Here is a 14,242-nt window from a genome sequence, read left to right as displayed (position 1 = left end):
CACTGTGTGGTGAGGACTGAGTCCAATCTTCCACCTAGGGAGTCCATCTGATGGTACTATCCCTGCTCACATATCTAGCTATCTCTAGTTCTGCTCACACACCACCAGGGACTGGAGGCTCACTACCTAGAGAGACAGCCTGAGTGGCTGCGGCTGCTGTTAACTTCTGCCACCCAGAGTCCAACATGCCAAAGCCCAGGCTCTGGGATATCAAAGTACCACAAAAGAAACTTCAGGATGGGATGGCTTGATGCTTGTGGCAAAGATTTAAGCAGGAAGGATTTTCCATCCAACTGCCTGCTCAGCAGCGCCCAGTTAAACAGAGAATACTACTATTCCTGGGTGTTCTGGTTAGTAAAGGTTTGGTGCAGTTTGTTTACATTCCTTGCCCCAAAGCCAGGAACCAAGTTTTTTTTTCCTCTGCACTTGGGCAAGGTGTGTGGTGATGCTACCAAAGGAGCCAGTTTCCGACTGGTGGAGGACAGAGAAGGGAAGGACGCTTGAGGCTAAACAGAAGCCCTGGAATCCTCAGGCCATGTGACAATCCCTGCGCTGGTGGAATAGGCGGGCTCCACCTCCTCTGGTGTTGGGACATCCAATCCCAGATCCTCCTTCCTGGGGCCTTCCTGATGGGCTCAGGATCACTGGGGCTGCAGACCACGTGCCCCGTGCCCCATATCCCAAGGCCAACCACTCAGAAGCCCAGCTGTCAGAGCTGGGGTGTGCAGAAACCACCTAGGCCACTCTTCATTTCACCACAGAAGGGGAACCCAGGCCCAGAGTGAATGAGGCTTTCTCAAAGTCACACAACTGGTTTGCAACCAGCTCTTGTAAAGGCTCATAATCCTTTGAGGCAGAGCTGGAAAGAAGTCACTGGTATTAGCCAGATTTTTGGTCACCTACAGCAGCAACGTTCAGGAAAAGGACCTTCCGGAATAATCCTGAGGGAAAGAGGAGGGTCTCAGAGGGAAATCGTGGACAGGGGTCGTGAGGATTCTCCTCTGTAGGGGAAAATCATGGATCAGTTTCCTGGAGGGCAGAGGGCTGGGTGTCTGCTAGAACGGAGCTCTGGAGGCAACAGTCAACTAGTCCTCTAGTGACTCCTAGGATCACTGAGTTCCAGAGGCCCAGAGGAAGGGCTTGTTAATGCAGTAAGGGGAGAGGGGGTCAGAGTGAAAGTTCCAGAAGGTCATGTTTAAAGGTATTCCCAAGTCTGGATTCCTGGACCACTCCAGAGCTCCAAAACCAGAATCGCTGTGGCTGGTGCTTCCCTCCCAGGGGAAATGTCTGGGTTTAGGAAGCAGCCTGGGCCCATCAAGTCAGAGAAGGACTCCTGGCTTGAGTGGGAAGTTCTGCAGGCAGGCAGGGCTAGGTCTTCAGGCAGGGGAAGGGTTGTCTGTCCTCTGGGAAGCATGTGTGGTCCCCGGGGTCTGAGGGGCCTAGGAGCTGGGGGAAGGGGGCACAGTACCTTGTCCCAGACCCAGCCTCACTTCCCAGAAAACTGCCCTGGCCTCGCCTTCTCCAGCTTCTGGCGCCGATCAGGGGGTATCTCGTGCAGGCTGATGCCGTGGTTGCTTGCCCTGTGGGGAAGGGAGAATAGGCGGTGGGAGGGCAAAACCCACGCCACCCTGCCGTGCTGGGCAGGAGTGGGGAGAGGGGACCGAGGGAGTAACTCGGTCTTCACCCACGGATGCCGGATCCTCACCCGGGTTGCAGGTCCGGTGGTTTGGGGATGGGTTTGTTGAAGCCGCGTCTGCCCACCAGCCAGTACGTTTCCTCTGCGCCCTTGCCCTGGGGAGACACGCGGGACGGGAGGGCTCAGGCGGCCTGGGGTGAGGGCCGGTGGCGCTCCAGGTCAAAGTGGAAGGTATCTTCCAGCCCGGCCTCACCTTCAGCTCCGTGCGGCCCCGCACCTCAGTCAGGAAGCCCTCATTTAGGGCGGAGAGGATCTGCACGGTGCTCCTGTTCACGTGGATGCGGTAAGCTGGGAGAGCGGAGGACACCGTGACTTCGGGGGACACCCCTCCCGCGTCCCCGCCCCACCTCGCCCCTTCCGCCACCCCCCCCCGCCCGCCGCCCCACGTCACACTCACGCAGCCCGGTGGACTCCATGCGCGAGGCGGTGTTGACCGTGTCCCCAAACAGGCAGTACCGGGGCATGGTGAGGCCCACCACGCCCGCCACGCACGGGCCTGCGGAGAGGCGCAGGGTTGGCAGGCCGGCGGGCCCTGGGCGGCACCTAGTAGGGCTCAGTGGTCTTTAGCACTCCCAGAATCTCCACTGGCTCCCCAAAGACACCCTCTCAAGCATGCCCTCCCAATTACCATGGAGCCCCTGATGTGCAAAGGTGCCTTCAAAACAAGTCCCCCCCACCCGCACCCCCCCGCACCCCCTCCCCGGCCCCCTCCACGAGTTTGCCTCTTATCACGTAAAGCGGAGCCCTGCCCGCACTAGGGAGAGGGGCTGGAGTGCCTGGGGGCAGGGGCGCCCGGGTGCGGGGACAGTTACCCGAGTGCAGGCCAATGCGGATGCGCACAGGCACTTCCGGCATGTGACGCATGCGGAAGGTGCCCACGGCGCTGAGGATGTCCAGAGCCATGTTGGCGATCTCTGCCGCGTGCCGGTGCCCGTTCCTCTGGGGCAGCCCGGAGGCCACCATGTAGGCGTCCCCAATTGTCTCCACCTGAGGCCAGAATTCACTACTGAGCGTCCCCTGCCAATGCCACTGTCCCTGGTCAGGAGGCCTAAACTGGGGTGAGTGGCGAGATCCTGGGGGCCTTCCAGATGGGGGACTAGCAGCAGAGAAAAGGAACAGGAGGGCTGGGAAAGAGGACTGTGCTAGTGGACTTGGATAGTGGGTCTGGGACCTGAGCAGGAAGGGTTGGGGACTGGGGAAACTGAAGGAGGGCTTGTCCCCTCCACACCCCACCTTATAGACATCATGGGAACCAATGATGGCATCGAAGAGCGTGTAGAGGTCATTGAGCAGGTCTACGACTTCGATGGGCTCACTCATGGCTGAGATGGTGGTGAAACCCACAATGTCACTGAAGTACAGTGTCACCTCTTCGAAATACTCGGGCTCCACAGGTGTCCCCATCTTCAGTGCCTCCGCCACAGACCTGGGGATGGCAGGTGGTGAGGTTGCCTGGAGGCCACCCCAGGCTGGCTGGACTCCAGCTGTCCTTCCCGCTCATCTCTCCCCATCGACACCCACGGAGGCAGCATCTGTGTGAGCAGCCGGTCCGTCTTCTGCTTTTCCAGCTCCAGCTCCTCTGTGCGCTCCCGGATCAGGTCCTCCAGGTTACTGGAGTACTGTTCCAGCATCCGCAGCATCGAGTCAATGATGTTCATCTTCCGGCCCTTGTTGATGCTCTTGAACTAGTAGGAGGAAGAAGCTGGTGGGGCTGCTGGGGACCTGGGCTGCCATGCCCTTCTCATGCAGCCATATTATGCCTGATCCTCTGTCTACACTCCCTTTCATCTCATCCTCATCAAGCCCACACCTCACCCCGTGCTGGGCACTGTGTTTTCACACATTATTTGGAGGTCAGCTGTTCTGTTAGTAACTGACAAGGCGCTGAAACCAGCCCAGTCTTTGGACTCCCAAGCCAAGGGTCTCTTCCCCACACCAGGCCAAATACATACTCAATAAATGTTATTTTAATTGAATTAAAATTTTCTCCCATCCAGAGCCTTACCTCCCACTCCAAAGGTCTCCACAGCCCCCATTCTTGTCCCCACCAAACCCTTAGTCCTCAGGCAATGCCTTAGGAAGTAGCCTGGAAGGTCAAAGATCCTGCCAGCCTGCCTTTCAGCAGCAGCCCCCCTGCCCTACCCCAGGTTTCTGGTAAGTGCCCACCCCAGCCCCTGACCAGTTCAAAGGTGCGGTCCATGGAGGGCCGAAGTTCTGGCTGCTCTGCCCAGCACCGTTTCATCAGCTGGATGCACTCCATGGGCGCCTGGTCTATGGACACGGAGGGCCGACACAGTGGAGGGGGGCTCTGTACCCTCTTCACCACTTCTGGAAGCATGAAGGGACCAGGAGAGGAGATGGACCAGAAGAGAAGCCACCTCTGACTCTGGTCTGATTGTTGAAGCTTGGAATGAGGGGATTGGAAATGGTCGGGGGTTCCTTTAAATCAGAGCTTCAGTAGATGAGGAAATGTAGCGTGGGAGGTGACTCTGGGAGCAACAAGAGGACCCTGAACCGTGGGGAGGGGGCAGGGGGCTGTAAGAGGTGTCAGGCAAAGAGGCTGCCTTATTTATAGCACATAAGAAAAGCAGAGGTTAGGTTGATCAAGTAGTTCTCTGTTTGCTGTCTGGTGGGCTCCAGTCCGTGGGGTCCCAAAGAATCAGACACGACTTAGTAACTAAACCACCAGCACCACCATAGATGATGATATGGACTTGAACTAGATCCAACTGCTCTCTTTGCCCTCTTCCGCTCTCCTGCTGTCTCCCTGGGGCCCCTAAGAACCAGACAGGAATGTGCTACTAGCCTTGGGGGAGCAGGAGGGTTCCAGGGTCAGAACAGAGGAAACCATGGAGCGCTGAAAGGTCACCCCTCCCCTCGTGATGCTTGGCTCTCCACTGCCCTGATCCTTCAGGTGCACGTAAGTGTCGGTACCCAGCGAGGCTGGGTCTCTAGTCCCAGCACCAGGCGAGGGGCGGCCGTACCCTCGGGAGTGAGCTCCAGCATGGCGTAGGGGGCGCTGCGGCACACGACCTCCTGCATGATGATGCCCAGACTGAAGACGTCGCCGGCCAGCGTTCCCCGGCGCTCCAGGACCGGGTCTCGAAGCAGCTCCGGGGCTGTCCATAGCTGGTCTGAGGTCGGGGAAGGGGGTGTGGGCACGCGGAGAGCCGCGGAGGCCCTGGGGACAGGCCCCCCACCCTCACCATAAAGCCCAGACTTGCCCTCTCTCAGCCTCTCAGCCTGGGTCTGACCTTACTGCTCGCAGTTATCCCCAAGAGAAACTACCAGAAACCCAAAACAGGTTTCCCAAACTGTCCTGCCCTTTAGACAAAGCGGTGCCTAGAGAAGATTTGGTCCCTTGGAAACAAGCCCCACCATTAGGTAAAGCCCCATTTGAAGCAGGACCCCCAGCAGAGGCAGGAGCTCCGCCCTCAGGCACAAGTACCACCCCCTTAACAAGTCCCGCCCCCAACAAGCCCCGCCTCCCCAGCCACAGAGTTCCCTCTCTTCGTCTCAGAGGTCACAAGACCTTTTCGGTCTCAGGAGTCGCGTCCAGTGGTTGTGAGATGGAGAGAGTTCGAGGGAAAGAGAAAAGAAGAGGCGCTTGAAATGATGGGGACGCGGGGGATGCTCGTCCGCGCAGGAGGCAGCCGCGGACGCCTACCCTCCGCGCTCGGTGGCTCCGGTAACACCCTCTGCGCCTCCAGCAGTCGCCCATGACCGTGGTCGGTGACTTTAAGCACGAACCTCCCGTCCACCACGCAGTTGCGTGACTTCAGCCGCCCATGGGCCACCCCTCGATGGTGCAGATACCTTATTCCCTGGAAAGGGTGTCATAAAGGGCAGACTCAGCCCACTCGGGTCCCCTGCTGACTTCTCCCCGCTGGATCCCACCCACTCACTCCCACACGCACACCTTGATGAGGTCCAGAAGGAGGGAGGACTTGAACATCCAGTCCAGCTTTATGTCTCTCTGGGCGAGGAGGTCTTGGAGGGAGCCGCGGGCACAGTGCTCCGAGACCACAGCCAGCACGCCTTCCCCGGGGGCCGCGGGGCCGCCAGCTTCTCCCGCCAGGAAGAGCCCCAGGTAGAGGGCCACGTTTTCATGCCGGAGTTCCCGGATCTGTAGGGTGGTGGGGGTTGGGGGGACAGTTAACAGGCATTTTCTGTCCTGGGGGCCAGGTGGATGGAGCGGAGGCTGTTATTCAGGTCTGGCTTTGATCGGAAGATGGGATAAGAATAGTGAGTGGAAAGATCTATAGGGCATGTAAGGGGCTTCCTTTTACAGTAACTTCTCTCTCTGGAAAAGACAACATAGTCAAAGGCCACCGTTCAGACACTGAACATGATTTTGATTTTGTACTTTTGGCCCCACCGCGAGGCCTGCAGGGATCTTAGTTCTCCCGGCCCTTACCAGCGCCCCCTGCAGTAGAAGCGCGGAGTCTTAACCACTAGACCACCAGGGAAGTCCCTGAACATCATTTAACTTAAAAGTTATGAGTGAAAAGACAACCTTGCCCTGGTAATCAGGACCCAGGCAGATTCTGATTTATTAACCATAAGACTTTGAACTTGATGGGTCTTAAAGGAAAACACCTGATGAAAGAGAAGGTCCTGGTACCACCCTGCCTTCTGATACAACAGCCCTTTGGGGGAGAATCAGGCAGACATTGCACTATTTTCAAAAGTCACCAAAATGGCTTGTGCTGGGGACTCAGCACAGGGCCACTCTGCTTGGTTACATCATTGCACCAGATATTTCTGAGACCTCCCCCATCATGTTGTTCCCCAAGTTAGGGAAGGACTAAGCAGTCCAGCTGTGTCCAAGAGGAGCCATCAACAAGGTCACACCCACCCAGGAGGACAGAGGCCCTCACCATCTGGCTGGAAAACAGGGGCTAGTGGGTGACTGGTGCCCTTGCTAGCTTTTCTTTGGTCCCACAAGGGGCTTCTTTTCGTCTTAAATGCCCGTTATTAAATGGTGACCTAGTCTGTTGACTACTGGTAGTCCACTTAAGTCATTCTGCAGCTGTGACCCAGAGCTTCTGGGAGGCCTCTGTGAAGGAGGCCAGGCCAGGGCTGTACAGTGTTGGGAGTAAGGGGGGCATTAAGGTTGGAAGTACCGGAATAAGCCAGTTTATAGCCTCCTTGCCAGTTTTCCACTTCCCTCAATATGCATCAACTGGGCCATGCTGCACAAGCAGTCTGACAGAACTGGAAGCCCATTTATTTTCTGTCATTCACTCAACAAACATTCGCTGGGTGTCTCTAATATTCCAGACACTGTGCTGGGTGCTGGAAATACAATTGAGGAGACAGAGAAAAAGTTCTCACTCAGCTTACAGTTCAGGGAGGGAGGAAGATAAGAAATAAGCAAGCACACACAGGTGAACAGACGATGACAAATTATGATAAAAAACATCTCAAAGAAAGAACTAGTGTTGTAAGAGCATGATGGGAAACCTGCTTTAGAGAAGAGGGGACACTTCATTGAGAGCTCTTGGTCTCCCCCACAGTGGGGTCTACTTGGACTCAGCTCCAAAGAGAAGGCAAGGAGGGAAGAAATGACGGCCACCCCACACCCCATCATAGACCCACTCCCACCTTGGAGAAGGCCATCTTGGTTGCTGGACGGATAGCTATGTGCCGATCTCCTGGGAATTTCTTCAGCCAAACCCAGTCTCCCTGGAGCAGAGATAGGAGTAATGAATTTGGTTTCTTAAAACCCTATGGGGGCTTTCCTGGTGGCTCAGTGCTAAAGAATCTGCCTGCCAATGCAGGAGGCTCGGGTTTGATCCCTGATCTTGGAAAATCCCACATGCCATGGATCAGCTAAGCCCGTGTGCCACAACTACTGAGCCTGGGCTCTAGAGTCTGGGAGCTGCAACTTCTGAAGCCCATGTGTCCTAGAGTCCATGCTCCACAACAAGAGAAGCCACGGCAATGAGAAGCCCGAGTACGACAACTAAAGGGGCAGCAGGAACAAGGAGCTTGATGTTTGCTCTAAATCTCCCTCCCTCTTGATTAGCCGAGCTCTCTTGGCTCTCCCTGAATCTGATCTCATTATCTCCCACCCATCCCACCACATTCAGATTTGCAGGCTTCATAGTTAATGTCCTAATGCCCTCTTGTGACTTTCTTTTTTCCACGCTAAGTCTTGCTGTTCCAGAGACTGATTGGGATAGAAATGCTGGGTGGGGTCAAGATGTCGGTCTGGCTTGAGTCAGAGACAGCCTGTTTTTTTTAAAAAAGTCTTGATTGAATTTGTTACAATGTTGCTTCTTTTTTTGGGGGGGGGTTCGTTTTTGGAGGTTTTGTTGTTGTTTGTGTTTTGGCCTCCAGGCATGTGAGCTCTTAGCATTGGTAGGTAAATTCTTTTTTTTTTTTTTTGGTAGGTAAATTCTTAACCACTCCACTGCCAGGGAAGTCCCAGGCATCCAGTCTTTAGGCCACTGTGATAGGCCTTTGAAAAGCTGTCACTTGGATGATGGCTAAGGGGAAATCCCCCAGCAGGAAGGCTTCCCAGATGCCTCACTTTGAGGAGGAATCCCCGAACCCTCTTGGGGTTCCCATCCTGGGCTCCTATCCCCATTTCCTCTGCTTGTCTCCAGGACTAGAGCTCGGCCTGCCTGGGAATTCATGCTCACCTCATAGAGGCCAATGTTGGTGTAATCCGGGAGCTGGCTGTGGATGCTGCGAACATCTGATGTGCTGCGGGCAGCCAGACTGGTTCGACTCCCCTGGGCCACCTGGAGGAAAGAAATCAAAGAACAGAGTCAAAATACACTGTGGGGTCAGAGTCCTGGGTTGAGGTCAGGCTGTGTTCTGGGGATTATAGAAGGGAAGGGAAGAAACCTTAATTAGAGAAGGTGATAATGACATTACTTCCCATGTACAGAATGCTTCATGGTTTACAAAACAAACATATTCATTTTCTTGTTGGAGCTTCATGCTGTCTCAAGAAAGTGGTCAGGACAGGGGCTGATACCCTCATTGCACACGTGAGGGGGCTTATCCCAGCACTCAGACCTGGGACAGCAAGGGCAGAAAGCAGGCCTTCTGGGGGAGGGGGGCTGGGGTGAGGGCTGGCCCAGGCAGGAGAGGACAGCTGGCTCCTGGCTCCCCACTTCCCCCACCTTTCGAGAGTTGCCCCCATGCGGGTGGAGGAAGGTGATGTCGTCCAGAGTCAGGATGATCTTGTTGGGGCCAGAGACCATTTGAATGTGAAGCATCCGGTGCCTGGTAGAGAAAGCAAGTCATCTTCACCAAGGGGAACAAGATCCATGAGAGGAGGCCAATGGTGGGGGGAGGGTAATGCTGTCTCAGGGGAGGGCAGTCACCCCCAGATCACGCGTCCTCTGGGACTCCACCAGCCCTCCAGGCCTCCTTCCTTCTCCCCTTCTCCCTTCATCCACTCTTGAGTGGACCCAGTCTGCTGCACAGTTGCCCATTTCCAGCAGATGGAGAGCCAAGCACATCTCCTACTTAGTCACTCCCCTACTCACCTACAATAATGGGCCAGGAAGGCCCCAGCCAGCCCCATCCCAACCACCAGGAGGAAGCCAATAAAGACGACGCTGGGTTCCACTCCTGGAGGGGCAGTGAGAGGAGAGAGGCTGGGGACCGTGGCGGGGGCAGAGGGGAGCACCCTCTCTAGGGAGGTATGCGGTGCTGTCAAACCCTACAGGCTCCCGGAAAGGGGGATGGGTGCTCAGAACAGGACTGAGGGAAAAGTCATGGGTCTTGCAAAAGGTGGGAAGGTGATTCTTGGGAATGTTAAAAAGCTTCCAAAAGGGCTCCAGAGGGTCCCCAATAGAGGGGTCCTGCACAAGCCAGGGGTCTCTGAGGAGGACCTAGAAGGTCCTCCAGCAGGAGTTACGGGATGAGAGTTCACTCTCACCATTTCCTGGAGGGTTCATGGTCACTGTCCCAGTGGGGGGACAACGCCCTCACCTCCGTTGCAGATGGTGTCTGGGTCGAACCAACACGAGGGGTCAGGCCCAGGCCCCCGTCCACCTTTAGGAAAATGCACTGGGGTTCCAGCAGAGTGGAAGAAGCCCTGGGTAGGGTCCAGAATGTATGTAGAGAACAGCCGGTCCCCAGTGGCATCCGTGTCCAGTAGCACAAATGAGGGCTCCTCAGCTCCGCCCAGGGCCCCACAGAAGCCAGGGACCCGGGCATCCCAGATATGGCGGGCCACTGCCGCTCCGGAGACCCAGCCGCCACCTGCGGCCGCCCGCGCTCGCGCCAGGCCCCCAGCCAACAAGAAGACTGAGTCATAGATGGTGCCGAAGAGAGGGGATACCTGGGGAAGAGGGTGGGGGCCTCAGGTTTAGGGGTCCAGGCCCACAGAAAGACAGGGACTTACTGTCCCCGCTTATTCTTCTACTGGGCCCTTCAAGCCCTCTGTGAATTGACCGCACCTCCTAGTTAAAGGTTCCATATCCTTCCCATTGGCTCTCTTCCTCTCTCTCCATTGGTTCTCTCTTCCACTCCCTAATTGGCTATCCCATCTCTTTTTGCCACTGCCCTTCCCTCTTTTCAGGATTCTTAAGGTCTTCTTATCATTCGCTACTTCTGATTCCATCACCTACATCTCCTCTCTTTCCTCTCCTTTTGGTTACCCTGCATATATTTTAAAAATCATTACCTATTATTCATTGAAAGCAGATTGTTGGGTGGAGAAAGGCCTGGGGTAGGTAAGTGTTGAAGTAGAGACCACTGGGAGATTTCATTTGGGAATTTGGACCAGAGGTGCCGTGGCCTGAACCAGGGGACTGACAGCGAGGATGGAGAAAGTAGATGGATTCAAATGGCTTTTGGGAAGCAAAGGTGACAGGACTGGATGTCTGACATCCAAGGAAGGGTTAGAGGAATCAAGTGACTTCTAGGGGTCTCACCTGGGCAGCTAAGTGGCTGTGCTACTTACTGAGAACAGAATAGGATGTTCCCCACCCTTTCCCTCACCTCTCTTTCTTCACCTGCCCTCCATCCCATCTCATCACTGTTCTCAGGGAATCCTGAGTATTAGCTGCTTGCTGGGAATAAGCTGTGAATCTAAATGTTCATAAAAGCCCTTGGCTCCACCCAGGGACCTTTCTGCTTCTCACAGGATGTAAGCTCTCAAAAAGTTAAGACCCAGGGAAAACACCTCTGAACTGGGCATGGAGGCTGGATCTGTATTCCCCCTCCTTCCGGCTCTCTCTCTCTCTCTTTTTCTTTTTCCAGCTCTCTTTTAAGAACACCAGCTCTTTGTTAGAGGCTGTAGGTCATAGCCTGTTGGAAGTGGGTTTACTTTTAAGTAGGCTGCAAAAGATGTTGCACTATAGAGTTGGTTAAGAGTTTGCTACTTGGGGCTGACCGTGAGAGGTCTCATTACCTACTCTCTCGAAGTAATTCCAATACACTAAGATGCTCCAAGCAAGGTCAGAGCCTCCACATTCCCAGGACAGGGAGAGTTGCTGGTTATTCTCTCCCTATACCTCCTCCCTCCCATTGACTGCATGCTCCTCTCATTCCATCTGTCAGTCCGCTTCCAGCCTCCATCTCCCCTTTGGCTATTCTCTGCTCTCTTCCCCTCTTCCCACCTCCCTGGTCCCTCTACCTGCTGCAGATTGAGGTCCGGGGGCAGCTCCCGATGCTCTTGGGCCCTGCGCAGGCTGTCCCGCACGCTGCCTCCCTGGGGACAGTGACGGGTGAGGGTGAGCACCGCATCGTGGGCCTTGCGAAGCTGTGAGTTGTTGGCGAGCACCGCCAGGGCGTCAGGGCCTGGAGACAAGGCGTAGTGGAGCGTGTCGAAGGGCAGGAAGACCAGGGAACCGTCGGCCAGGCCCAGTTCCTCTGCAGCCTCCAGCAGGCAGCGCTGCTCCTCGCCGCCCAGCAAGACCGAGTGCATTACCATGATCACTGCTGCGGACACAGAGACCCGGCTAGGGACTCTGTCCTCTGCTCCCTGGACGACAGATCCCCGCCCTCGCATCCTGCAGGGGAGCCTACCTCTGACTCTGGGCCCATCTTGGACCCTCCTCAAGGCCTCTCGGGCTCCAGACAGGTCGGAGGGCTCCATGGAGGTCACCAGGGCCACGGGCAGGCCCCTGGCCCTGAGCGCCGTGGAAAGTGCGCGTCCCGCCTCCACCCACAGGTCCTGGGGGGCGGTGACCAAGGCCACGTGCGCCCAGCGGAAAGCTCGCAGGAGGGCGTAGAGGGCATCGGCCGCGGGCGTCACCACCGGAGCCGTGGTGCCCGCTGCCCGCGTCCCGGGGCAGCCCCAGGGCACCAGAGCGACCCCCGCCTCCTGGGCTAGTAATTCCGCCGGCCGGCAAGCTGCGGGGTTCACCGGCCCCACGAGACCCGAGACGCGGGTGAGCGCCGAGGACACGGCCCCCAGCGAGCCCGGCGTCCGGCATGGCTCGGGCAGCAGCGCGACCTCGAAGCGGGGGCCGCCCTCCAGGGCAGCCGCGTGGTTCAGGCGGGAGGCGGCCAGGCGGGCGGCCAGGTCCGGGCGGGCACGCGCGAAGATGGGGTCGCAGGCCCAGGGGCCCAGCACCCCTACAGTGAACACGGCCGAGAGGACGGAGCGCGGCAAGAGCAGCAGCAGCAGCAGCAGCAGCAGTGGCCTCAGTTGAGGCCGGGGCCGGGACGGGATCCGGGGAAAGCCGGGCGGAGACGGAGCCCACCGCGTGGGGGCGCAGAGTCCGGGGCTCCGAAGCCCACCGGCGTGGAGGGTGCAGACGGTCATTGCCGGCTTCCGCGAGCACGAACCGAGCAGCATGAGCGGATGCGACCCCCAGAGCTCTCCTAGGGCTCTCCGCAACGCCCTCCCCGCCCCCCCCCCCCACTTTCTCAAAGCGCAATTAACCTGCGGATTGTCTCTGCTTCCATACCGCGCCTCCCGCCCCTGCGTGGACGTCTATATAGGGTCAGGGGTATAGCCTAGAAGTACCCCCAATACCCCACCACCCCTGCTTTGCCCTGCTTTCGCTCCCCCTTGTCTGCCCCTCCCCCCTCTTAGAGCCGTGGTGGGGTTGGGGGGTCAGTAGGGACACTCCTATACACTTCCATGGTCTCTCTCGGGCAAAAGGGCCCTGGAGTCCGCGTGTAGGGGGCTTTGCCACTCACCGGAAAATCCGGGGGTCGGGCCCAGGGCCAGGGTGAGGGGTCACAGGGGCGATCCTTCTGACAGGTCTCCTTTGCCAGGGCCCAGGGCGGGGGGTGTGGGAACAGCAGGCCAGAGCCCTTAATCTCCCCAAGCTGATTAGGGTCTCTTAATCAGGCAGGAAGGGGCTGGTGGAGGATGGGGCCTCCTGGGGTGGGCTCTGTCCTAGCTTCCAGACAGCCAGCCAGCTTCTTTCCCTTCCTTGCCTCCCAAGCCCCCCACCACAACCCCCAACATAAAAGCAGCTGCAGGTGCCCCTCTCAGGCTGCTGGCACACTACCCTGCTCGGCCTGGGGAGCCGCAGGATATGTCCATGGACACTTGTGGGTGATCCTAGGGTCCTATTCCTTCTACTCTTGTTTCCAGTTCTGCCAGCCAAGTCCAAGCCCATCCCTTGGCTGGCAAAGTCTACACCCAGAGACCAAACCCAAACCAGCGTGATAGCTAGCTTCTCCCACCTGCCCACACTTGATTCTCTGACCTTCACATCTCCATGCCTAGATAACTATCCTTTTGGCCTTGGGAAGGCAGAACTCCAGGAAGTAACGGAAAGAACTTGGACCTTGGACTGACCTGGGCTCAGATTCCTCCTTATTGGCTTTGCGAACTTGGGAAAGTTTCTTAAGCTCTCTGAAGGTCGTTGTGGAAATTACCTGTGACAATGACTATAATTGCTGCTGGTGCTGCTAAGTTGCTTCAGTTGTGTCTGACTCTGTTTGACCTCATAGACGGCAGCCCACCAGGCTCCGCCATCCCTGGGATTCTCCAGGCAAGAACACTGGAGTGGGTTGCCATTTCCTTCTCCAATGCATGAAAGTGAAAAGTGAAAGTGAAGTTGCTCAGTCGTGTCCGACTCTTAGCGACCCCATGGACTGCAGCCTACCAGGCTCCTCCATCCATGGGATTTTCCAGGCAAGAGTACTGGAGTGGGGTGCCATTGCCTTCTCCAGACTATAATTGCCAGGATGACAAAAATGGATAAAATAATTTTATAGAAGACTGTAATGGGATACTTGCTTTACTATATATCAACATTTATTACAAAACTATAATAATTAAAACACTGTAGGGACTTCCCTGGTGGTCCAGTGGCTAAGACTACATGCTCCCAATGCAGGAGGGCTGGGTTTGATCCCTGGTCAGGGAACTAGATCCCGCATGCTGCAACTAAGTGTTTAATGGTACAATTAAAGATCCTCCTGTGTGCTGCAACTAAGATCCAATACAGGCAAATAAACAAATATTTTTTTAAATAATAAAAAAAAGACCATAGTATTGGTGCAGGGGTAAACAAATAAACCAGCTGGACAGAATAGAGAGCACTGAAACAAACTTAGCAAAAATGCAAATTTGACAAATGAACAAGTAGACTAAGAAGAAGCTTTTCC

General features: G+C 56.2%; 1 protein-coding gene across 1 annotated transcript; it reads right to left on the bottom strand.

Moving 5' to 3' along the window:
- Positions 1 to 1,486: 1,486 nt before the first annotated feature.
- On the bottom strand, positions 1,487 to 12,437 carry GUCY2D (guanylate cyclase 2D, retinal). The gene is made up of 18 exons (XM_068978274.1): positions 11,696 to 12,437; positions 11,304 to 11,608; positions 9,653 to 10,004; positions 9,205 to 9,289; positions 8,836 to 8,938; positions 8,347 to 8,448; positions 7,304 to 7,384; positions 5,616 to 5,822; positions 5,364 to 5,520; positions 4,681 to 4,830; positions 3,876 to 4,024; positions 3,218 to 3,381; positions 2,930 to 3,122; positions 2,509 to 2,683; positions 2,094 to 2,192; positions 1,890 to 1,984; positions 1,706 to 1,791; positions 1,487 to 1,580 (listed from the first exon to the last, which is right to left on the bottom strand). The coding sequence occupies exons 1-18, from the start codon at positions 12,435 to 12,437 to the stop codon at positions 1,487 to 1,489; spliced, it is 3,339 nt and encodes a 1,112-aa protein (XP_068834375.1).
- Positions 12,438 to 14,242: the final 1,805 nt, after the last annotated feature.

The sequence above is a fragment of the Capricornis sumatraensis genome, chromosome 8 (assembly GCF_032405125.1).
Source record: "Capricornis sumatraensis isolate serow.1 chromosome 8, serow.2, whole genome shotgun sequence".
Taxonomy (NCBI): domain Eukaryota; kingdom Metazoa; phylum Chordata; class Mammalia; order Artiodactyla; family Bovidae; genus Capricornis; species Capricornis sumatraensis.
The sequence above is the reverse complement of the archived record's forward strand: the minus strand, read 5'-3'. Positions and strand labels throughout refer to the sequence as shown.

Bases quoted from the DNA above. Each gene is read 5' to 3' on its own strand.
- GUCY2D (XM_068978274.1), bottom strand. From the start codon at position 12,437: ATGACCGTCTGCACCCTCCACGCCGGTGGGCTTCGGAGCCCCGGACTC. The intron at 5,823-7,303 runs GTGGGAGTGGGT...ACCACCCTACAG, and splicing joins CCAAGATGGCCTTCTCCAAG to ATCCGGGAACTCCGGCATGA. The intron at 1,792-1,889 runs GTGAGGCCGGGC...GTGTCTCCCCAG, and splicing joins GGGGCCGCACGGAGCTGAAG to GGCAAGGGCGCAGAGGAAAC.